A 25,981-nucleotide genomic window follows, 5' to 3' on the forward strand; every position below is an offset into this window, starting at 1 on the left:
TTGGGAACAAAGCAAATTATTGCTTTATTTGTGAAGATCAAAAAAGCATAAATGTCTGTGGCCTCCAAGCTCATGTTAAAATAGTAAGAGTAGCAGAAACACTTAATAGAAACTATCTAAAGCACAGAAGTCACTGGAAAGTGACAGTAATGAATTCGCTTAATCAAGTCAATTATCTTTTGATTTGTGATTTGCATGGAGATGTGCTTCCATCTGATTAGATTTTTTTTCCACATACACAGAGCCATGGTTAAATGCTTCCTGTTGGAGTTTCCCATTACACATCATCATCATCATTAAAAAAAAAAAAAAAAAAAAAAAAGACTTAGGACTTCCTCCATCTCTTCTTAAGATAACTGGTAAATGCCTGCAGGGCTACTTCTTGAAGCCTGTCACTGTGGAGTACCCATAAAGGAACAAGCTGCAGAACACATGCCTTTAGAATAATCAAGAAAAAACAATACCAAATCAAAGGGTTACAAAAACCTCTTGAAAGAAATTTACCATGCAATCAGAAAGATTGTAGAAAATAATAAATGTATAAGTTTTTACTTCATATTTTTAGTACAAATATTTCTCTCAGCAGAAAATGCTCCTTTCCTTTCAACAAATCTGTTCTCATCCCTTTACTTTTGTTTTATAATCATCATTAACAGCTGCCATATATATATGTACTAGTTTGCTATCTTGAGGAAATTATATTTAATTTATGTGACAGTACAGTCTGTTTTTATGTATTTTCCTTTCCCCACTAATAACTTCTGAATCTGCTGAGTGGTTTCTTTAAAGTAATAGGAGTCTTGGATATATTCTTGATAGGAAAAAGGCAGCTGGAGAAAAGACGAAGACTAATGAGATATCAGACTGATCTCAGCTCATAGCACAGAAGTAGAGAATACTCAACTTTGCTTACAGCATTGCACTCTGCATGTATCTTCTTCCCTTCAGAGTTTACTGGTGCCATATTAACCTTAACCTATTCACAGTTTGTTTTTTGAAGCATAACTTTAAGATCTCCAAAATCAGTCAAAAAAACCAATGAGCCCAGGCAGATTTGATTCAACTTTTAGAATCTGTTTACAAATTATCAGATGCAATTACCAGTAGTTCATGGGCTAAACATCCAAAAATCTCATCTCCGAAAGTGACGTAATGCAGTGATTCACTAACAAACTCTTCTGCAGTCTTTGTAATAAGACCGGGTTTTTGGTGCATTGTCATTGGAGTAGAGATGCCATAAGGAGCCACTACCTAAAATAAGGCGTGTAGTAAGAGTTTAATGTTATCAGACATCTACATAAGATCATTCACTGCACAATCTCACAGCATCTGACAAACTGTAGAACATATCTGCAATGGATTAAGGCATGATATGGAATAAGTAAAGGTAAGGTAATAAGGTATATTATCACCTGTATGATAATTCCCTTTTCTTTATACTCTGCTTGCAGTGCTTTGGAGAAAGTGCATATAAAAGCCTAGAATAAAATAAAATGATATAATGTTAGTGGAGGAAGTTGTGTACTTTCACAAATACTCAAAAATTTATGCATATAGTGCTCTTAACAAACTTGCCCAAACATCTTAGACAACCAGGCACAGTGAGTGGTGAAAAAGTGTTTAAAGACACATTTTCTGCTCTCCTCCACTAGCAACAAGAAGATTGCCTATCTGTACCAGAGAAGATGCAGTCTGGCACTGGCCCAAGCCAGATATGAAACAGGCATAACTGCAGACATTTATCAAAGATTTGTCATATTTATGAAAATGCAAGAGATAAAAATATTATAGTCCCATTTGTCTTAGTTCTTGTTGCATATTGTTGCCATCTCTGGCTGACATCTACCCTCCCAGTCCACGGCTTACATTCTTCTCTTGCAATGAAAAGATGAGTGAAATACAAGTCATGTCTTCAACATATGTCTATGACCATAGCATACAAATGTGATTTTCAAAAAATATATATTTGGAGATTTATTTATTTGCTTGTTTGTTTTTAGGCTTCAACATTTAGGGTCTATCTTTCTAAGCTTTTCTTCACACCATGAAGATTGCATGTACATGAACTTATCTGTGTAAAAGTTAGCTTTTTAACATAATGAATTACTTTAGAAATATTCAGAAGCTTAGCAACATTGAACGTAGTTAGCTTAACAACTTTAGTAATAAGAGATACAAAAACCATATTAACCAGAGAATCCTAGAGTTTTTTCTAGCAATCATTTGGCCATCTTACAGTTTAGACACTCATAATCTTACAGTTTTGCATGATACAATTGCATGCTGACCAGTGAAATGTTTTCTTTCATGGCATTGCAAGAAAAAGGCAATTTTAAAAGTACTCAGAAACAAAGGTAACAGACACTCAAGAATGAAAAAAAGTTGAAATAAGACAGTTAATGCACTATATCATTTTGAAATAATATTAACTAAAATTTTCTAAGGAACTAAAATTGTCCGGCTTGAATTTGGTTTGAGTTTTGAGTAATGAGAAACTAATGTCAAAATGAGAAAAATGAAATAGAAAAGTAGAATTTCTTACCAAGAAAAAGCTAGCTTTTCTTAATGAGCTAAATTTCATCTATGTTCAAGCAAATATGGTTAGAATTTTTCATGTTAAGCAAACCTGATTAGAGCAGATCATTTTTGGAGTTTCAGTAAAAATCAATATCTCCTCATTTTAATAAGCTCTGGGGTTTCAATTCAAAGTAATATTTCAAAGTGAAATCTAGGAAATGAGGAAACTCACCAGCCACCTACCAAGATTTTTATTCCTGACTTCATAAGAAAAATCTAACCCTCTTGTACATCTATAGTTTCAAGTAAGATGGCTAAGCAAGTCCAGTAAAATTCACCATTCCACATATGAGGACAGACTGTGAGCACTATTATAACAATAATTAAAGGCAAAAATGTTCCAGTGATGAGACATACCTTCAGTTGGATTTCATTTGCATAGCTGACTCTTAGTTCTCAGCTAGCACTGATTCACATCATTCCATTATTAGAGAGAAACAACACTGACTTAAGTCATCTGAAATCCCGGGCCAGTTTTGCTGATATAAAACTTTTGGTAAAAACTTGATGGAGATTTCTTTATAAAGCAATGTGAAAGACTTACCTTCGATGCTGAGTATATTGTGTATAGTGGACAAGGGAAAGTACCCAGACCAGAGGACAGGTTCAGAATCAGACCTTTCTGTCTGAAATTTAATTTAGATAGTTACATATAGCATTATGGTAAAACCTTCACAAGTGGAAAGCAACTTTACTCCCCCAGAAGACAGAGCTCTCCTATTTTCCTGTAGACTACGCTCTCTGTAGACCCAATTTTTATTATTTTGTTAGGTGCAATTAAGTCTAATACAGCTAGGAAAAATGGAGTAAGTGAAACTTTAATGCCCTGTGCAATCAGAACCATGGGAACATTTTAGAAGCTATTGTACATCTTACAGAGGAAAAATTGCCATCAGAGGAAAGATTTTATGCTCCTAACTAATTGGTAGGTCCCCTTTTCTTGCTAGCCAGCACATTCTTTTTCCTGTTCCATGCATCTGTTGCTTTAGTTTCCCTATTTACAACTCCCTGTACAAATCACCAAAAACAGTTAATTCTACAACAACCAGGAAGAACAAAACAGAGCAAAACAGTTAAACAGTAAGAGTTTATTTTGTTGCCAAAACAAAAAGTATGCGCTGTCCTCTAAAAGGTACTAGTTAATGTTTTGTAGAAACTGCATCTGAAAACCTCAACTTATGGTTTAAGGACACCCTGTGTCTAAAGTGCGCATTGTATTAAAAGGAGGAAAGGGAGTACACAGCTGAATTAATCTCCCAGAGGAAGTACAGGTATTTCCAGAGCTTTAAAAATGATGTTCCAAGCATGGCTACCACTCCTGAAAAAATAAAACAATATATTCAAGTAGAATTAAATGTATGGCATCACATATCATTTTATATATATAGTAGCTACATGCTTTTTCTATAAACAGATCAATATTTTATATTATCTGTTTCATTCCATGGTTAACTGAAAACTTGTGACAGTCTGTATCGTTCATTCACTCATACGGTGCTAACAGCAAAATAAGTAAATCTTACTGACTGACGTTCCATGAAGTGCAGAAGTTAATAATGAAAAAGCATACCTATCACTAAAGAAAGTGGTGGTAGAAACAAAAACCATTTGAAAGTTATGGAAAAAATGATTTTACCTCAGTTCCATTTGTTTCAAAATTATTTGTGTCATCTGTAAGACAAGTACATTAAAAAATATACCAAACTCCTATTTCTAATTGCATTTTTTTTATTCTTCTTTTATTCACAAGGTTTCCCATTTGCTTAAGCCCCAGACATACATGTCCAGTTCAAATATGGCACATTCAAAGATCTGAGAAACATTTTAGAAATGCTAGTGGACTACCAATTAGCTAAATTGTTAGAAAAATTCTAAGGTTAGTCGTCTAAGCCATGAAAATCTTATGCTTATCCAAAGTTTGTTATCAATATCTGAATGTCATGCATCTTCAGTTTTCAATCATAAGGAGAAAGCAAACTCTATCGTGTTTTCAGATTTTTTTCTTCTGGCTCCACCTGGATCAGAAATAGCAGAAAATGATTAGAAGAAAACTTATTTTATGGTAACAAAGGAATTTTCAGATCATTTTTGACATTTATTATTTAAAAATCTATTTCAATTTTAACAAGAGACTGAATCATTTTTATGAATTTTAACATGCAATCAAATCCAATCTCAGGCAAGAAATTAGCTGCTGATTTTTGCATTTTAAAAATATTTTTGCCATTAAGCTTAACTCCTTAGCAAGTTCATATTATTGATTCATTACAAAAACATATGCTTATGAAACTTTGCAGGATAGAAGTGTGAACTAATTTGTCAAGAGCTGTAATAAAAATCAGTGCAAGTGAATAATTCAATTATTTAATCCAGTCCCCATTAATTCTCTTTTGATTATTCTTTTATTCAGTAGTGTCATTGTATACTACAGGATTGAAGGATCGAGGTGGGATTCTCAAGCTTCATTTTCAGAAAGGATGCTGATGCACATGGGTCACATCAGCTTGGGTGAAGGAGAATTTTCAAGGAAAGTGGAAAATATTGGAAGTGGTCCTGCCTTTCCTCAGTGGTGAAAATTCTACTGACGTCTGTAGGATCCAGGAATGCCTGGAGCACAAGTGTCCCACTACAAGAAGTAGTGAGCAGGGTCCTATCAGCAGTCAAGCCAAGGACTGGGAAAAAAAGTAAAGATGACTGGGACCAAGGCATGAGGAATGGCACTTAGGAGCATGATTTCTTCTCTGTGTTTAGCAGGAAAGTTAATGTTTGTGAAAAACTGAAGAGGAAAGGGTCATAACATTGAGGAAAAGGAATCCCCAAGCCTTGGATGAGCAAAGAGATCGTGGAAAAACTCAAATTTTAGAAGAAAGCCAACAGAAAGTGGGAAAAGGATCAGGCCACTTGGGAGGAATATAAGAATGGTGTCTAGACAGGTTAGGATGTTACAAGAAAGGTTAAGGCCCACTTGGAATTATATCTGGCAAAGAAGGCCCAGGACAACAAGAAAGGTTTATTTAAGTAAATCAGTAGCAAAAGGAAGACTAGGGAAAAGGTGTGTCCACTGTTGAATGAGATGGACATGCTGATAATGGAGACAGAGCTACTGAATGCCTTCTTTGCTTCAGTCTTTTCTGCTAAGACTGCCCTTCAGGAATCTCACACTCTAGAGGTAAGAGACAGAGTCTGAGGAAAGGAAGAATTCCGCATGGTTAAGGTCAGAGATCATCTAGGCAAGCTTGATGTACACAAATCCATGTAGCAATTGGATACACCCACAGGTGCTAAGAAAGCTGGCAAAAGTGATCGCCAAAGTGCTCTCTATCCTCTTTGAAAGGTCTTGGAGAATGGAAGAGGTGCCTGAGGACTGGAGGGAAGCCAGTGTCTGTTCAGTCTTCAAAAAGGGCAAGAAGGAGGAGACAAGAATCAAAGAATCATAGCATGGCTTACGTTGGAGAGGACCATAAGAATTATCTAGTTCCAACCCCTTACCATGGGCAGGTTTGCTAGTTATTGATCAGGCTGTCCAGTATCCCATCCAGCCTGGCTGCAAATACCTGCACAGATGGGGCATCTACAACCTCTCTGGGAAACCTGCTCCACTGCCTCACCGCTCTCTGAATAACAAATTTCTACCTAACATCTAGCCTAAATGTCCCTTCTTTTAGTTAAAAGCTATTCCCTCTTGTCCTATCACTATCAGACCATGTAGAAAGTTAGTCTTTCTTCTGCTTGTAAGCTCCCTTCAAGTACTGGAAGACCACAATGAGGTCTCTATAGATCCTCTCCAAGCTAAACAAGTCCAAGTCCCTCAACCTTTCTTTACAGGAGACGTACTCCAGCCCTCCAATCATACTTGTGGCTCCCCTCTGGACCCACTCCAAGAGCTCCGCATCCCTCCTGTACTGGGAAGCCACAGACTTGGACACATTACTCCAAATGGGGCCTCACAATGGCAGAGTAGAGGGGGACAATTCCTTCCTCTCTCTGCTGGCCACCCCTCTTTTGATGCAGCTCAGGATTCTGTTGGCTTTCCAGGCTGCAAGTGCACACTACTGGCCAGTCTTTCTTTCATCAGGACATCCAAGTCCTTCTCTGCAGGGCTGCTTGCTATGAGTTCTCTCTCTTTGTACTCATATCTGGGATAACCCTGACCCAAGTGCAGTACCTAGAACTGCGCCCTGTTAAACCTCATTAGATTCTGATATGTCTACTTTTCAAGCATGTCCAGGTCTCTCTAGTATACCTTCCTTCTATTGTGTCAGCTGCTATTGTGTCAGATGCACCACTCATCTTGATTAGGGGTCTAGAGAATCTCTCTTATGAGGAAAGGCTGGGAGAGCTGTGATTCTTCAGCCTGGAGAAGAGAAAACTGAGAGAAGACTGAGAGTAGAAGACTGAGAGAAGACTGAGAAGAGATCTTATCAGTGTAAGTATGTGAGGGCAGGATTCAATTGGATGGGGCCAGGCTCTTTACACTGCTGCTCAGAGACAAGGCAAGGGCAATGGGCCAACTTGAACATACGAATTTACATACAAACATGAGGAAAAACTTTACTTTGAGGGTGACAGTGCACTAGAACAAGATGCCTGGAGATGTTGTGGAGTCTCTTGCTCAGGAGATATTCAAAACCTGCCTGAGTGCTTTCCTGTGTTATCTACTATAGAGAACCCGCTTTTGTAGGGAGTCTAGACTAGATGGTCTCCAGATGTCCTTTCCAACCCCTCCAATTTTGTGATAAATGGAATAAAATCTAGGAGCAGAAAGTTCACCGAACTATTTTATAAATGAATTTGTTTCAGTAGATTGATCTTACGTGTTTTATTATCTGAAGTCATTAAGCAGCACTACAAACTTGAGAGGTAAAATTTGCCAGCCAAAGAAAGAGGAATGTCTGTTCATAATTTTCATGTAATATTTAAGAAGTTGTTAGCCAAAGTTAAGATGAAATCTAAAGCTCTGTTTCTGCTCTAGCTATGTTAACATACTCCTTGCAAATTGCAGAGCAATACAAATCTCAAAGCATGAAATATTAACTGCCCTTGTAAGTGAAGTAACCAACCAAAACTAACACCAGGAAGAATACTGATGTGGGAGTCAGTTCCTGAAATTTATCTCTTACATTGATAGAAAAATGTTTTTGTAGAACAGAATTGTTTCAAAAATGAATATACAGTACAGTACAAAAAGTCAGATTGTGGATCTTCCTGCCCTGTAGATTTTAATTTTCAAACTAATCTTCCTGATTGGGCACACCATCTTGTTTTTGCGAAATGATTCAGATGTAGTGTCTCAACCAACCAATTGTGCTAAAACATTTCCAGTCAACTCAAAATATCTCATAGATAATAGAAACCAACAAAGTCCTTTAAATAATGCTGGCATTCCAGCTTAAAAGGAATGTCTTTGGATAAACTGGATGAATTTGTACAGGAAAGTTAATTGCATGACTAACAGTAGTCATGCAATTAATGTGATTAAATGACTACTCTTTTCCAATACAATGAATTACAGATTTGACACATACGGTACATACCTTTGTAACAGAAATAATGTTACAGTTGACAAGGTTCTGTAAAAAGCAAGAAAACAGTAAGTTCATGGCTAACTTTAGAAAACATGTAGCTTTTCTACATTACAAACCTAGCAATTCCAAGTGAAAAACTTCCTAGCAAGCAGAGTTGCCCTGGATTTTCACTGACTGTGCCTATGATGTGAGATACTCAAAGGCAAGTGAGCCCTGGACTCATGTTTCACTAAACATGGAATTCAAATCTCATACATCTCTTTGTTTTAGCACTCTCCATTTTGTCTAGCCGTGTCTTTGCACACAATGATACTACAGAGCATGGTGTCCCAGCACTGATGGCACCAGCAAACCAAGCTAGATGCATGCTAAATTGCACCCAACTTACAAAGGTGCCAAGCTGAGCTGGAATGTCTCCCAGCAACAGAGGTAGCAGTATTTCTCTATATGATGTCTGGGTAGCATAGGCACTGCTGTCCCATGACAAGCAGGCACGTACAAGCCATAGCAGCAGCACAGGTTCCACCTCATGGCTGCAGCACAGTGGGAAGCAGCCAGCTGGGGATCTGTAGTTTGTAACAGATGGTGACAAACAGACTGAATGGATCCTGGGACGGGGGCTAGTGAGAAATGCACTTGGAAGCTCTGTCTATTTCTTGGCTAACACAGTACAGGTAGATAGCAATAAGGCAAAGAAGAATGTGATCAAGTCCTTAACACTATCAAACTATTCTGAGTGTGTAAATTCCCCCCTAAAGTAAACCATGTTAAGCAAGGTTTATTTTTTATTTTCTTACACATTAAAACAATCATGTCTCTACAAAGGAAAGTTTTCATAACACTAACATAAATGCTGTGGCTGTGACTGGGCTGGCCCCATGGTGTTATGTGGTAGCAGTGAGCCAGAGGCTGCTGATCTCTGCTATTGTTAGCTGCCTGCTGAAATTGTGCTGAACTCTACCATTTTTTTCTATTGCAAGATCTTCCAAACTTTAAAAACAAATGAAAATATGCTTCTACAATGAAATAGGCACTGATGGTAGTAGAGGCAGGATCTGCCACTTGCTAAGGAGAATAACAATTCCTAAGTATTATGTTGAGAGTAGAAAATCACAGAGGAATCCTACCTCATCTACATCTGGTGCGTTAAGGAAACGGCATGGAAGAGGATTATGAAGCATTCCAACATTGTTAACTAATCAAAGGAAACATAATGATAAGAACTAAGTCAAGACAAAGTGCACAGCTCAGCTAACTAAGCAAATACCTTCTCCTTACGACTCAGTGTTTAAGCTGCATATAAGGAGAAATGCTGCTTAGCTTTGAGTCTAGTTCTCACTGAAGCCATTGGTATTGATCAGTGCTGACTTCAGGGAACAGAAAAACAGTCTGCTGTACAGTCTGGGGAGGGTGGGCCGGTTGTTTGGTTTTGTTTTGTTCTTGTTTAATTTGTTTGTTTCGCTATTAAAAGGATTGTTTTCTTAACAAATAAACAAAAAGTTTCAGTTGTTCCTGTGTGGATCACACCCATTAGTGTTAGCCTCAGGCTTGTTTCAGTTTGAATGTAAGAACTGCACACAGATGTAATTCCTTGAGGCCAAAAAGGGAAAAAATAATTCCATGGGATGGACACTGCTCACAAAACGGCAGAAAATGGTTCACAGCAGAAGCAGCTAGTGCACAAAGGAAAGGGAAATGCTTGGAGAATCTTAATTTACTTTTAAAACTTGTTCAAGATAAATTATATTCAAATGCATTAAGCAGTTGTGTGCTTGGTTTTAATTGTTGGCTAACAAGTTGTTACAACACACATAATTTGTAAAATTCTCTGTTTAATAAGCTGCAGCCATAAGACATTCTTTAAATACCAGACACTAGCAACTCACCCAAAACACCAATTTCCAAGCCTTCCAGATCTTTTTCAATGTTCTTGTATACTGAATTTCTAGTGAAATCAGCTTGTATAACCTTCACCTTTTGACCTGTGGCCTGCTCTATAATAAAGAATAAAAAACAGAGAACCATTTTCCACCTACACAGAGAACTGCAATGCAGTAGTAAGAAAAACAATGAAATGTCTAATCTAACACTTTCCACTGCACAGGCAGTAGTCATTTTTTCAACTTTCTTGCTTTAAAAAGAGTTAAAACACAAGCTAAACACTCTCGCTCATTACAGTTATTTGCAAGGAAATAGTCTGGGAAATAGAATAAAATTATGTCTTGAAATTAATGGAAATTCCCTCACTAAATCTAAACAACATTTAGTCCTTCAGCAAGAAAAAATAAACAGTATAGCAACTCTCCCCCAGTTGTCATTATATTTATAAAAGAACATTGTCAACATGCATTAGGCAAATGAATGTGGGTGCCAGATCCTCAACATAAGCAGAGAATTGTTTTAAAGTGAGGTGTTTTTTTGTTTTGTTTTGTTTTGTTTTGTGTAGAAGATTAACATTTTAACAAGCAGAGCTCATTTTTTCATGTAGGATGAGGAGAAAGATAGACTAGTTGTGAAGCCATATTTTCTGCATCCTTTTCAGCCAATTTGACTCTTGTTTCTACATTTGCATCACTGTGGACTGAAACTTCCATAGGATTTTGCAGGACTGAAACATATAAGGGAGGGTATAGATTAAATGTTACAGGGTCAATTTACACAAAAAGGAAAGGGAAATGTGTATTATTTTTCCAGTACCATTGCTATGCAGGAGGAGCCCAGCTGTACATTACCATTTTTCTCAGCGGTTGATTTATTACTGTCCATATTTGCAATGAATTTCATGAGGAAAAGAGGCATAGACTCCTATTTACTCTTTGCAAAAGGCAAGGTTCTCTTTCAAAGCTGCCCGGTAAGGTCTTTTCTAACTAGATGTTCACATTGTAAATTCTTGCTGCTAAACCTGCTTTCAAGTTTTATGGGCAATCTGAAATCCAGATGAAGCTCACTGAAAAAGCAACAAGTGAAGTCTGGAAATGTCAATACATGATCAGGCTGCAGACTGGTGCACATGTTAAGAATTCAGGTGCACATGGATGGCATGAAGCCTGCTTTGAGTCCTCTGGGCAACTGTTATTGTGTTTGGAGTTTCGTTTTGTCATACAGATAGCGCTGCCTTGGATAAGAACCACTCACTGATTTCTACGTAGAATTTGTGCCTCAAATCTTTGTGTCTGTTCAGGTTTAGGCCTATCACGCCTTGGGCCACCTCAAGTAAGCAAGGCCAGCAGGAAGCAATTTTGGCCTTGGGTCCAGTAGGCCACCTTGCAGACACGTAGGGTCTGTGTTGGAGGATGAGAGGATGCTATTTCCACAGGATTATCCCTCCTTCCCTTCTATATATTGCCAGCCCCAAACATCTCACACTACCAAAACAACAGAAGCAGTTAGAGGAAACAGTGGGCACTTAGATTCTAGATCTGAAAGTAGGCCACATCTTGTGTGTAACTTTTGAGGACATCTGTCTCCATTAGAGGGGCAAGGAGGAAAAAGTGCCTTTTTCCATGCCCTCTCCAGGCTTCTGCTTGTACAAAAGGGACAAAACACTATTTGAACCTCCAAACTATAAAAGCAACTCTAGTAGCAAATGAACCCATAGTAGTCTCAGACTTGGAGAATGGTACAGCTACAAAGAATAAGTATGTAAGTATATGTAAGTATATGTATTTATATGTAAGTATAAATGGAGTGAAGAGAAACAGTAGAGGAACATCCAGAGCAGACAACTACAATGAGCTGCTGATTGAAGAGCTCTATGGCAAAATGACATGGTCTTAAAAAGCAGAGTGATGTTGTTGCCATCTTTCCTGCAGGCAATCAGAAGGACAGCCAAGACTACAGCTCCATAATTAATATCCATAAATTAGGATCAAGCAAATCATTTGGCCTTTCTCTGCATGCCCTTATCTGTACACAACCATACTGCTGCAACCAGTGCTGTCAGTGAACAAACAAATACTCCAGATGGCTCTACTATGTCTCATTTAAGAATAAAACAATATGTTAAACAACAATAAAGCTATCATGCTAATAAATGAAGAGTTGAACTATCCAGGAATAGCTCTTTAGAAAATAATAACAATTCTATAAAGGAGAATGCCAATAAAACAATTTCCAAGTTTCCTTGGTCTCTCCCTCCCCATGACAAAGATTTATAGCAGTCTTTGAAGACAAAAGCCATTGCAACTCATTTTAGAAGTCCTAACTGTGCCAGAACCTTGGTTTTCAAACATCAGGATAGGTTATTCCTTTGTAAAATATGAAGAGAAAACAAATTTAAGGAAAATGAAAAATTTGAACTAAATTGTTTCATCTAATGTGTTACAAAATGCATCATTATGGATACATCTAACTCCTGACCTCAGACCAGTTGGAAATTCTATTTGTTAGGCAGAATAACATATTGCCTCTCAAAATTTACCAAGAAGAGAATAAATCAGGCAGAAGCATGAAGTTGACTAGAACATGAAGCCAGACAGAAATTCTCCTCTTCTGTTTGGAGAGAAATGAAGATCTTCTGAAAACCTGAGGTAGCAAAATGAATGCCTGAGTAACACAAGAACTGATCCCTGTAGCAATAGGAATCCCATTTGAGTACTATAATCAAACTAGAAAATGAAGAGAGAAGCACTCAACCTTCAAATGGAGTGGAAATTTGCAGAGAGAAGGGGAAAAAAAAATGAGAAGTTATTTAAACAAGAAAAAGAAAGTAAAAAATATTTAAGATGGGTGAGAAACACTTCAAGTTTTGTACAACTGTAAATTACAAGTTCTCACTACATTTCTAATGGTTTTTGGTTTGTTTGTTTGTTTGTTTTGTTTTGTTTTTTTGGGGGGTAGGGATGAAAAACAGCTTTAGGAGTAACAGTAAACAGAGGAAAGAAACAACAAAGAGAACAGGGCAAAATTAGAACTGCAACAAGATATAAGAGAACCAAATTCAGTTAATCAAAGTCCTTTCGAATTACTGTTAATTAGTAGATAATTCAGAAATGTCAGTCAAGATACTGAGGTGCTCTGTAGTACTGCGTACTGGGAAATCAGGCCTAAGCAATAATACTTTATCTCAGTGGATGAGCAAGACACAATAGGAATGATTAACAGTCTCTGAGAGAGAAAGAAGGAGGTGCCAGTGGAGCTGGGTTTTGCTACTCAGTAACCTCAGCTTGTTACTGCTTAACTCTTAAGAGTTATCTCTGGAAGAGGAGGTGTGAGGACACAGTACAACCCTTCCCGCAGATTGGGAATAGCTAGACATAACTAGCACCTTTATGGGTTTAGTGGGAGCAAATCTCATTTGGTTCCTGACCATTCTGTGGGGTGTATGGCAATGGACATGATTTCTGCAGGGAAAAGTTGAAAAACTTAATTATATCACCAAATCCAAATTCATGGGCCACATGCCATGAAGTCTAAGCTTATGTAGCTGTATTTTTAACTGCTTTCTGAGAACCAAACACCACATACTTCCTTAAATACACATTTTTGTGTAACATTAATGTCTTACAGAGGTGTCTTTTTTTGTTTGGCAAGTCTTAACAGCTAAGCAAGTATAGACTCTGATCATATTAGCCAACTCTATGGTATAACTTTTCTGTCAGGATCTAGCTGTTTGTAGAGCTTGTTTGGAAGTGTAAGAAGAAATAGGAATGCAGCTAATAGCTTTCCATCATATCTAACTTTCTGACCAATGTTTTACAACCACAACATACAACCACATGTTAAATAAGCAGTACATCTAGTGAAACGGTTATCTCTGTCTCCTCACACAAGACTTATTCTGTTATCTTTTATCTCATGTTCTAAAAGAGCCATCCTGTCCAGCTGGGTGGAAATCTGGTTTTGATTCTTCTTTAGGGAAATGTTTTTTGGCTTGTGGATGGCCTGCTGAAAGCTCCATTTCTGAGAGCTACTCTCAAGCACATCTGTGATCCACAGTTTGAAAGCAAGCTACTGAGACTGGGGGAATTATCTACATTTTTGCATCCTTTCATCTATCTTATCCAGTATCTGAATGGAATACCACACACAGTACAATTGAATAAATAATATTAACAAGTTGAGAAGGAAATCAAGTCTTCTTGTTACTCTGTCCAACTCACTGGAAAAGGATACACTGCGTAAATGTTAAGAAAAAGGAAACATGAGTAATGGGCACAGTCCTCCAATGTATTTGTATTACCTGTGGTAATTTTTGTGTCTGTATCTCTCTGTGCCTTTCTTTGCATTAATTCAGGGTAACAATAACTGCTTGGACTGAAACATTTCTTGTTTAAGCAGTTTAGAAAGAAAAAGCCAGAAAAAAAAATTAAAAACCAATAAAATCATTATGGTTAAATTTCTGCTTCATTTTGCATTTCCATTGTTTATTTACTCTCACAAAATCACAGTAAGTTTAACTCTCCTTTCCAGTGATTACTTAGCTTAATTACAATAAATCCTGAATCTGAATATTGAAATCAGAGGAGCCATTTGAAAGCTTTAACCAAAACACACACCTAGAGCTCCTTGCTGATTTTAATGACCTCCATATCAGATGCTTGCTGTTGCTGGGTCCTCCTCCCATTCATTTATTTGTGCCATCTACTTGTTGTTATATACTCTCTAAAACCCAGCACAACAAATAACACGAGTCATTCTGGAGAAATGCCAAAACCCACTGAACGCAATGAGGAGATCTCATTGGGTTTTGCCAGAAATTTCAGGCAAGCTCTGGGGAAAACTCAGTGCAATCTGCCCACGGCAGTCTGCCGCAGTGGAGCATCCAGGACAGGAGGCCCTTGGTGAGGTGCTGCTGCGGAGCTCAGCATGTCCATGGGGAAGATGCCCCAAGGATGGCCTCACTGTAAATTCTGTGAAGAGGAATCTGCAGGACACTACCTTCCCAGAGCTCTACCTCTCTCATTATTCACTTAGCTATCTTAATCTCAGAAGCTTCATTGTTTTCATTCCTTGCTTCCCACTATGATCTACAATGCAAAGAAACAATACAAATTTCTTAAACTTTTTTTTTTTTTAATAAAGTTTCTGTTATTTTATTTATTTAATATTCAGCTATAGAGAAATGCAGCAATACCAGAGCTTGCATAATTCCCACAGGAGTTCAGGCCTGTCTCACATCCTTCTCTTTGGAAGGGCTTGGCACTGGGCACAGCATAGCCAGCACAGTAACACATGCACTGGGGAGTCTGGGGACAAAGGCAATGTATGGGAGAACAGGCCCAATTACAGCTGTCTGTAAAGTTAACGGAGGATATAAATTCACTTGACTCCTATAGAAATCCTAACTGTCAATCCTAATGTATTTAAACAAGCTATTTGCCAGGCCAAATGGCTAACTCTGTTAAAAAAAAGAAAATGAATATTAATTCTAAAGACATGCTACTTTATTGTCTTTATGAAAGCCATACTTAGTGCAGACCTTAAAAAGAGAAAAAAAAAAGAGGACAACAACTACAGTTATTTCATTTTTACTTCCCTTCTGCTGCATTTCAAGAACTAGCCTCAAGGTAACATTTCTTTCTCAAGCAAAAGCCTGTTTCTAGATTGTTCAAATATATCTATTGTCCTATCTCCTTTGACTGTATTTACAGATCTTAAACACAGGTGAAGTCAGAACAGAACCTGGAGTCACATTTCTCTGTCCCAAACTATTGCACTGTTTGAATCATAGCATGTATTGTTAAAGCAATCCATGACTAGAAGGGTTCAACCAATGCAGTGATACAGTGCCTGTAGTTTTGCAGTAATAGCTTGGGCTCTATCTGCAGCAGTATCTGGGACTCCACTCTACAAGGGAAGCAGGCCCAGCTTCCCACCAAGCCAGGCTGTCAAATAGGCAGGCAAGCAAATGCGGAACAAACACTTACCAATTTCATTGGCCACTCTCTGCAGCTTCTCAAGAGTTCTACTTATCATAACAATATTTAGCCCGCGTTTTGCCAGCTGCAAGAGAAGTATGTAAAAGTTGGAAAGCAATATTGACATGATTTTTTGTATATTTTCTAATTTTACTATTGAAAACAATTAGTTATTAATTGCTTTCAGTTGTCTGTCACTGGTCTAATGGGTAAACAACAGGTATTAAAAACAGGTTCTAATAGTCTGTGAAAATACCTTGGCTCTTTACAAGAAAAATGTACTGGACAACAATGAAGTCCCAACCATATGATGAAAAATAAACAACCATAGCCAGTTTCACATAAATTTGTGTATACAGAGAATAAATATGATTTGACATTTCCCAGAAGAGCATCAGGAATACAAATTGTGACTTTTTAGTCATTTCACACCACCATCTTTGACCTCCTTTCTTTCATTAGATTAAAGAAAAAAAAAAAAAAAAAGAGTCATGCAAAGGTACGTCCAGTTTGGTGTCTCCACGTGCAGAACAAATGGAGAACACACAGAGAATGGTATTCCGTTTTCTGTAGGCTTCCCATTCCCATCAGCCAAGGAGTTTTAGGCAGAATCTGAGAGAAAAACACACCCAAAGTTTGTGAAATGAAGTTATTAACAAGCAGCAGTTGGACAGAATGATGTGCACAAAGAAAGATAAGAATTGAAACCAGAAAATGCCTGTGAGAGCAAGAAGCAAGAAAAAAGGTCAGTACAAAAGATAAAGCCAACTTCTTCTGAAAGTACCACGTTATCTTGGAACAAAATGTGAACTGGTGAAGGTCACTGAAGACCCATTCATTTCTGCCACTGACTCCCTGCAATGCACTCTCCTTAAACTTACTGGAGGGAAGCAGATTGCCCTACTGAGCTCTTCTGAAACAGTGGAAAGAATGTCAAGGAATAAGGACCTTTGTTTGGAAACTCACTACACTGAGAGTACAAGGAACAGACTGTCTATTAAATGTATAAGCCACAGCCATTTGCATTTTCAGCACAAAGTCTCACAATCCTTTGCTCTTGGAGAACCTCTCACATAATTATCCAGTGCTCCACAGAGACATGTCCAGGCTTAGGCACTCTGTGGTTTTGAAAGCTTATTTTATGGGCTCTGTCTGAGGTACTCAGGAAGAAAAAGTAAATTGTCTGCACACTGGCAGATTTCCTTTTGTCTAAAATGTGCTTGACTCAAGCTGCTTCCAACCTACTGAGAAAGCAATGCGGACAGTCTCCGTTCTTCTGGTCCCTTATTCATACCTGTCACTCAGAGATGATTGCATAGAGATCATTCTGATTTTTTGAGCATTCAGATAAGATTAAATATCAGCCATGTCATATACAAAATAAAATCAAAATTCTATATTGTAGGGCTTCTCAATAACACCTCAGCTATGTCTCTGTGTCTGGTAAAAAATGACCCCTATTGCTATGATCCTTTTTTAGCTAGAATGGCAAAAATGCTGACTGCCAGGTGAGAGGATGCTCCTTTGCTGATGTATGCCAGATCCATTAGAAGCATAAAGCTGCAGCAGCATTTTCTCAAGGCCTTTACTTTTTTTTCCCCCTGATATAATCCATGTATTGTTTTCAGAAATAAGTTTCATGTGACACTTTTAACTACAAGATTCAAGTGTACCCTCAAGGCAAACAAGATGAACTGCACTTAAAAAGGAATTTCCTGGTTATCACCAACAGAGGTTACATGGCTTTTAACACAGCCGCACTCCGCGCAGAGGCGGCATCGAGCACAGCCTGTGACTTGCTGCCCATCCCATGGTGCGAGGATCTGCCACAGAGGCAGCCCCGGGGTGCAAACGTGGTGGAACGTGCTCTCGGGACAGCCATGACCCTGGCGGCATACAGCCAATGTGGGTTCATGCCTGGGCTGTGGCCATAGATAGAGGCTGCAAAAGGTGGTTCAGGAAGACCATGCATCCTGCAATCTGCGATCTCATTGAAATGCTCTGAAAATGCTCAAGCTACATGAAATTAGTATAAAGCCACTCTATATTCTCCAGTGTGTTTTTGCAGCTCAAACTGACATAAATCTTCCAACAAATGACTTTTTCAGACAATAAAGCTTCATACAAGGGAAGACACAGGTTATAAAGTCTAGCCATATCTGCAACTACTGCAGTTACACTAACAAATTGGATATACTCTTGTCAACAGTTTACAGGCTGGTTTGGCCCAGTTCTGTGACTAGCAGGGCGAAGGGATTTCACAAAATCTGCGCCTCCGGAAAAGGGAAACAGGAGACCCCAAAATAATTAAAAACAGCGGCAATGATCTGAGGACAAAAAAACTAACTTACTAAATACAGTATCGGCGTGCAAGATAACACAATACAATATAATTAGAATTGAAGCAAATAAATCAAATATAATGAGAGAAAGAGTATCTGAAAGCTGTAGGCCTTACAGTAGTGCTGAGACGATGTGTGTGGTTGGGATGAGAGCCAAGGGAAGAAAAGGACATCAGGTGACTTTGCCAGAAGTTGCATCTCCTCTCTGACCACAAAGCCCCTCGGGGTATGTAGTTCTTCTTCTTTTCCGGACAGGTGCCCAGAACTGGAGCATTAGCACTTTAACTCCCAGTGCACTACATGATGTTATGGTGTAGGATACCAGTAACCAAAAATCATAAAACCATGACAACTCTACACGGTTCACTCGATATAATCATTTGAAGTCCTTAACAATATACCATGCAAGCTACCTACCATAGCTGTCTGTCCATTGGAAGAGATTTTCTCTCTTTCACAGGACAATATTTCAGCGTTTCACCCCTTTTCATTTCTTCCTTGCGGTTCAGACCTGTAGGCGCTCTCTGGTTCCAGTCTTTCAGCCCTTTTTTGCCCACAGGGCTGATGGATGCTGCAAGCCTCCCACTACCACTGCACCTGTGCAACACAGTGAGAACCGTGGTATTTCCCAGAACAGATCCAGGATCGATTGGAGAAATTAGAACACATGCATAATTGGAGCACAAAACTCTGATCACATTTAGCTTGTATTATATGGTGCTTGCAATACTACATAAGATTTCAGGAAATAAATGTTTGAGATTTTGGAAATGTTTGCATTAATGAATGAGCACAGTTCCTTTCTCAAAATGGTCTGCTAAAACACTGATTTAGACACAAACACTGACCTGATTTATAAGAAAGTAAAGAAATATTCACAATTACAATAATGCAGAGACTAACCCACAAATCTCAGAATATGGAATGGCCTTAGCCATACACCAAGGATGTTTGAGGTACTACACCAGGAACAGATCCACAAGCACATCGGATGATGTTGCAGTACACAAGTAGAACTAACAAGATTGGAATAGTACCTGAAATGATAATAGGTGAGAGAAGTCAAGGAGGTCTCAGATGTGGCAGGTGGAAACAGAAACCTGGCTTTTGAAATAAGTACAGCGAAGTAGAAACACAATGCCAGTACTCTAATGTCACAGCAGTCAGTTTAAGGGATAGGGACAATTTGTTCAAGAAGGCTTCAGAGTCACCCCACTGTGCAAAAAGCATGATCAGAGCCTTCATGGAATCCTGGACATCCATGCAGAAGGGAACAAACTCAAGGTGTGTTTGCCTGTCAACAGAAACTCAGAGGTCCTCAGTATAAGGATGCAGAGCTGTTGGAGCGGGTCCAGGGGAGGATCACAAAGATGATCAGAAGGCTGGAGGAGCAACTCTCCTATGAAGAAAGATTGAGAGAATTGAAATTGGGCTTGTTTAGTCTGGAGAATAGAAGCCTACAGGGAGAGCTCATTGCAGCCTTTCAGTACCTGAAGGGAACTTATAAGCAGGAGCAGTACTGACTTTGTACACAGTCTAATAGTGATAGGACAAAGGGGAATGGCTCTAAAATAAAGGAGGGAAGATTTAGGTTAGATATTAAGAAGAAATTCTTTACTCGGAGGGTGGTGAGGTGCTGTCACTGGCTGCCCAGAGAAGCTGTGGATGCCCCATCTGTGGAGGCATTCAAGACCAGTCTGGATGAGATCCTGGGAAACCTGATCTAGTTGCTGGCAACCAGCGTATGGCAGGGGTTAGAACAGAATGATCTTTAATGTCACTTTCAACCTAAGGAATTCTGTGATTCTATGAACCTAAAAGGACAATTAAATGTGTGTCCTGCATCAACCATCAGTATTCTGAGACTTCAAGATTTTTACACAGACCAAGCCAGCCAGTGAGCAGAGATATTTACCTACCTACAAATCTTGGAAACAGGGGCTCTCCCCCAGTAAGCACTGTAATCGCTGCCTGGACCTCTGTCTCCTGGACTGTATTTGTGAGCCACCAGTTCAGGTTTCCACATAAAACACTGAAAAGAAACAGCCACACCACACCATCTTTCCAAATCACCAGGACTAGAGTCAGTTTCCGGTACCACAGGAGCGTGGAGCTCTTACATTATTTTGTGGCTTGTTACAAGTCCATGTTTGAAGGACAGCCCTTGCTTGGTCTTAGAGCACAAGCTCCAGGGGCAGAGATGTGGTGGCCCTGTGGCCTGCAGGCGAGATTTGCCTTTACACCAGCCCATGGTATCAGCAGAACCTATGTCAGATTGACATCAGAGAATTTTGTACCCAACATCAGACCAGCAACACAGCTGGTTCACTCATCCACAGGCCTCACACAATCACGTGCTTTGACCTCAGCCAGCAAGGTGATGTGCCAAGCTATGAGCTCAAACAGTGCCACACATTAGCTGAGCACAACTTTTATGAATGAGATCACCTGGGGAGGAATCATAAATCATAGAATTACTCAGGTTGGAAAGGACCTCAAAGATCATCAAGTCCAACCGCTGCCTAACCATAGTACCCTAACAACTCTCTGCTAAATCATATCTCTGAGCACCACATCCAAATGGCTCTTAAACACATCCAGGGATGGTCACTCAACCACCTCCCTGGGGACCCTATTCCAGTGTTTAACCATCCTTTCTGTAAAGAAGTGTTTCCTAACGTCCAACCTAAACTTACCTTGGTGCAACTTGAGGCCATTTCTCCTCATCTTGTCACCTATCACCAGTGAGAAGAGACCTACCCTGCTCTCACTGTAAGCACCTTTCAGGTACTGGAAGAGAGTAATAACGTCTCCCCTCTGCCTCCTCTTCCCCAGACTAAACAGCTCCCTCAGCCTCTCCTCATAGGGCTGATTTTCCAAGCCCTTCACTAGCCTCGTTGCCCTTCTCTGGACCTGCTCCAGTACTTCCATGTCCCTCTTGTACTGAGGTGCCCAAAACTGAACACAGTACTCTAGTCCTGCTCACCACACCTCTCCTGATACAAGCCAGGATGCCACTGGCCTTCTTGGCCACCTGGGCACACTGCTGGCTCATATTCAGCTGACTGTCCAACAGTACACCAAGGTCTCTTTCCATTAAGGAGCTTTCCAGCCACACCTCCCCAAGCCTGTAGGGTTGCCTGGGGTTGTTGTGACCAAAATGCAGGACCTGACACTTGGCCCTACTGAAACTCATGCTGTTAACCTTGGCCCATAGATCCAGTCTATCCAGGTCCCTCTGTAGTGCCCTTCTCCCCTCTGGCAGATCAACACTCCCTCCCAGCTTGGTGTCATCTGCAAACTTACTGAGGGTGCACTCAATCCCCTCATCAAGATCATCAATGAAGATGTTAAACAGAAGTGGTCCCAGCACCGAGCCTTGGGGGACACCGCTCATGACTGGCTGCCAACTGGATTCAACTCCATTGACCATGATTCTTTGGGCCTGGCCATCCAGCCAGTGCTTCACCCAGTGGAGCGTACACCCATCCAGACCATGGGCAGCCAGCTTCTCCACAAGAATGTTATGGGGGACAGTGTCAAAGGCCTTAAGTCCAGGTAGACCACATCGACAGCCTAACCCTCATCCACTAAGCGGGTCACCTTGTCATAGAATGAAATCAGGTTTGTCAGACAGGATCTACCATTCATAAACCCATGCTTACTGGGCCTGATCCCCTGGTTGACCTTTAATTGGTCCATGATGGTTCCTGAGATTATCCATTCCATAACCTTCCCAGACACCGAGGTGAGACTGATAGGCCTGTAGCTACCAGGATCATCTTTTCGGCCCTTTTTGAAGATAGACGTCACATTTGCCAGTAAGATACATCTCAGCAATGATAAAGATGGCTCTCAGTCAATACATGAAAGCCAAATTAATGAAGAAACATTCCACAAAAACTTGCCAGTTCCTGCCAAAAACTGTTCTCTCAAGAAAGGAACAAAACACAGCACTTACTTTATTCTTTCTGATGACTAAAGCAGCCATTCATATGCCACAGCTGGCCTTTTAGCTGGGATTTACAGTTGTATAACCCATGTAGCACAAAGGAAGCAGAACAAAGACAGAAATTCTGACCTAATGCTCTCAGGTGCTTGCAGACTTCACGGAGAAAGTATCACCAGGTGCTCTCACGCAGTTACGTCAGCACGTTGCTTCTGTGTGTGACTGCACCTGGAGATGCAGTTCTAATGGCATGATTAAGCATTTTTGACAGTTCTTCTCTGTGTTTCAGCTCCATCCCATTCTTCCCTGACGTACATATTCATCAGACTCTTTCTATTTGCTTATCATTACAGCAAGTCAGTCAGAAGACAGAAGGCAATGTTTTCTTTCATGCAGGAGACTTTATGATCTTTATCACAACTACAATAAATACTGTGATACTTGGTATCTGCATTTTCTAATTCCAATGCAGTTTAGAAAGTACTTATTGCATTGCCACTCCCAGTAATCAAAATCAGGTGCTTCAAGTACGAGTAAACAAAACATATGCTTAGGAAGACTGGTTTAATAATCTAATCACAATTAAATCAAAAGGAAACTCATTTTCCTTTCCTGTGAGATTGTTTTATGTACATTTTTTTTTCACAGCATGTATGATTTATCACCTCAGAATGCATCGCATCTAATCCAGATTCTCACATATTACAGACTGTTAATTTTCATCTGGTCATCTCAGTTCTGAAGACAGTAACTTACACTTAATTGCAGTTAAGTGATGCAGTTCAGACAGAGAGCTGGTTATGAACAAAGACATCAAAGAGAAAATCTGCCATTGTCACTATCACACATAGCAAGGACAGTCTCAGAGGCCACCCTGCCTTCAGCAATGGTGAGCAGAGGGGATGTTGCAGCATCTGCACAGCAGCGCAGGGCAGACCGCAGCTCCCTCCTCCTGCAGGCTCCTGCAGCAACAGATTGCTAACCAGACTATCAGGAATCCTTATCAGTTCCTTAACTTGTAGTTCATATTCATTTCTGTATATTTCTCCTTTCTGTATATTCTCCATTCTGTATATTTCTCCTTGTTGTTTCAAATACATCTCTCAAACATTTATTTGCAGCTGTGAAGGATAGCAAAATACATTTTGTATGTTTAGTAATGCACAACCTCACCAAAAGAGAAAAAGCGCATTAGCTGTAAAACTGGGGGGAATAAAAAGATAGTCTGGAAGACATGCCACTCCAGACAGACAACAAAAAAGCTTTTCAATTACTCGGTGTTTCCGTTTCATATCCTTGGACAGACAGGACCACTGCAACATGAATGACATTCCTCTTAAATGCAACACCAGTGTCCTCACAGAACTCAGTTCATGTTATTCTGTGCATAGAGAGGGAAAGGATTAGTACTATGTTTGTCACAGTGGCTTTGAATCCCAGACTCTTTTTACTAACATGCAAAGACAAAGAAAGGTAATGGATAGCAATTTTCATTTTGTTAAAGTAAAATTAAGGGAGTATAATTTATCTCACCTCAAAGGAATATGCTTTTCCAAGCCCATCTCCTGCTCCTGTGACCACTGGAGAAAGAAAATAAGAGTAAGGATTATAGTGATTGTATCTGTATATCTGTTTTAGCTCTTTCATTCCTGAATTTGTTAAACTTAATCTTCTGCATTTCTTGGACATTACAATCAAAATGTTTCTAGTAAACCACTGAATCAAGCCTTTCTTTTTATTGCGACTTGTCATTTTTTTATTACTTTACTTAACACTATTTGTCTTCCGAGCAGATCTCTCCCCACAGTAACCTGCCTAAAGCAACAGCTTAGTCAATACTCTCACTTTGAATGGGGAGATAGAAATAAATCCATTACCTACGAGATGGCAGAATTTTTCTATATTCTTTTAAAAGTTTTGCTTTGTACTTGCATGTTCAAGAATGGCAGGAGGTAAGGAGTGACCAGAGACTGATACATTTCCTCACACAGCAAGTCTGTCTGCAAGGAAAAACTAACAACATCACTTAAACAATGCTTTCTGTCTCATGACTTATCTTTGGATTTAGTGTCACTGAGAAAGTAAACAAGCCTTGGCATTTGCAAGGCACCCTGGACCTTAAATATTATGAAAGTAAATACCAAAGAAGGGCTATAAAAGGAGAATACTCATCACCTTAGAAATAAGGGAGAAATAAGCGAAGTATGAAAGCCCTAAAACAGTTCTGAGGTACATCTGACACATTTTCAGAGCAAAACTGAAAATGAATCAGTGTTTAAAAACAAAGTCAATTAAGGACTTCTAAATTGACAGAGACACCAGATAAGCAGGGTGAATTTGAACAGCTCGGTTCACTGCCAAGGACAGCATTTACTTTCCTGTTCACAGGGAACAGAGAACCCCTGGTGAGGAAGTGAGAGATCTTTATGACCACCTGCAGATGAAAAGCAAGCTTCCACCTGCCAGCTTGCACCCTTGCAGGGCTTGGGACCTCACATTCCATATGATGCTGCCCCAGTGACTGCCACCAGGCTAGGAAAACTTAATGTTTGTCACATGACAGAACACAACTGATCCACTGAAGGAAAGGGCAGTCTCTCAGCCTCCAGGGGGACAGGGTTTCAGAGAGCTCCATGCCATGATGTTGACTACCCACATACCAGCCAGGCCCACACACCAAAATGAGGCCTATGTGTTATTTCAGAAGCAGCTGGTGCTTAGCCAGGTCTTCCACAAAGGGCTGAATTTTGTTTCTTACTCATTCACAGGGAGATGTGTGTAATAAACGCACACACAATTTAATGATATCTGGTCTCTAGCATGAGAGTACTTCTGGGGTCACTTCTTCACAAGATGCCACCAGTAGTGACATCTGTAGACCAGTATCTCAAAAACTGTGCTGCCTTTTCATTCTTACTTCGTATTGACAGTCTACCAACCCTAAGAAAAACATCAGAGTTTGGTAGGAAGAATCTTTTTATTAAACATTTCTGTTATTTTTATGAGAATACAGATTCTCTTCTAAAATGTACTGCTGAGTTGTAGCCTTTGAAGTTTTAGGCAAGAACAGATTTTGCTTGTTAATGATGCTATTAAGGATAGATCACCAATTCTGAAAGAAACAGGCTGGAGCAAAGTCACCAGGAACAAAGACAAGTTGAAGACTGGAGACCATATGCTAGACATAAACTAGTTGTTTCACATATCAGGAAACTGCGGATAGACGCAACGCTATTAAAACTAAAGCATTTCCAATATAGAAAAATACATCGGAAGTAGGGAGAGAATTCATATCCATACATTGGGTGTGCAGGTTGCTACCAGTTTATTTTTCTTTTCTCCCCAAGCAGGCAAAAACTTCAGGCTCATAAAACTGAAGTTATTAGCATGCAAAAAGAAGCAAAGCACACTTAGTGGAAATCATGTTCCCTTCTGAAGGAATGGGGTAAGGGAATACAAAAAAAATCACCCAATTAGTAATGTAACGATTCATCTCTCAGTTACAAGAAGGTGAGGAAGTTTCCATTACCTGCCCATTCTCCCAGCGACCGGAAGAAAGCCTGAGGCAAAGCACTCCAAACATGTGGAAAAGTATATTTCATAAATCTGATGCATTTAAGCAGAGCAGAGAAACAGATCAGTGCCCCAGTAACAATGAGCAGCTGATGCTGGAAGTCTTCCATGGCAAGAAAAAGCAGCAAGCTACTGTGCAACAGTAACACTCTCCCT

The 25,981-nt window shown here is 39.5% G+C and overlaps 1 protein-coding gene across 1 annotated transcript; it reads right to left on the reverse strand.

The window, feature by feature from the left end:
* On the reverse strand, positions 1-25,981 carry HSD17B3 (hydroxysteroid 17-beta dehydrogenase 3). Its single transcript, XM_425046.8, has 11 exons — positions 25,782-25,981; positions 23,786-23,832; positions 15,971-16,046; positions 9,989-10,096; positions 9,230-9,297; positions 8,112-8,147; positions 4,214-4,248; positions 3,122-3,203; positions 1,413-1,478; positions 1,102-1,251; positions 1-436 (listed from the first exon to the last, which is right to left on the reverse strand). The coding sequence occupies exons 1-11, from the start codon at positions 25,933-25,935 to the stop codon at positions 326-328; spliced, it is 933 nt and encodes a 310-aa protein (XP_425046.4). The 5' UTR covers positions 25,936-25,981; the 3' UTR covers positions 1-325.

Source organism: Gallus gallus, chromosome Z, assembly GCF_016699485.2.
Source record: "Gallus gallus isolate bGalGal1 chromosome Z, bGalGal1.mat.broiler.GRCg7b, whole genome shotgun sequence".
In the NCBI taxonomy this organism is placed as follows: Eukaryota; Metazoa; Chordata; class Aves; order Galliformes; family Phasianidae; genus Gallus; species Gallus gallus.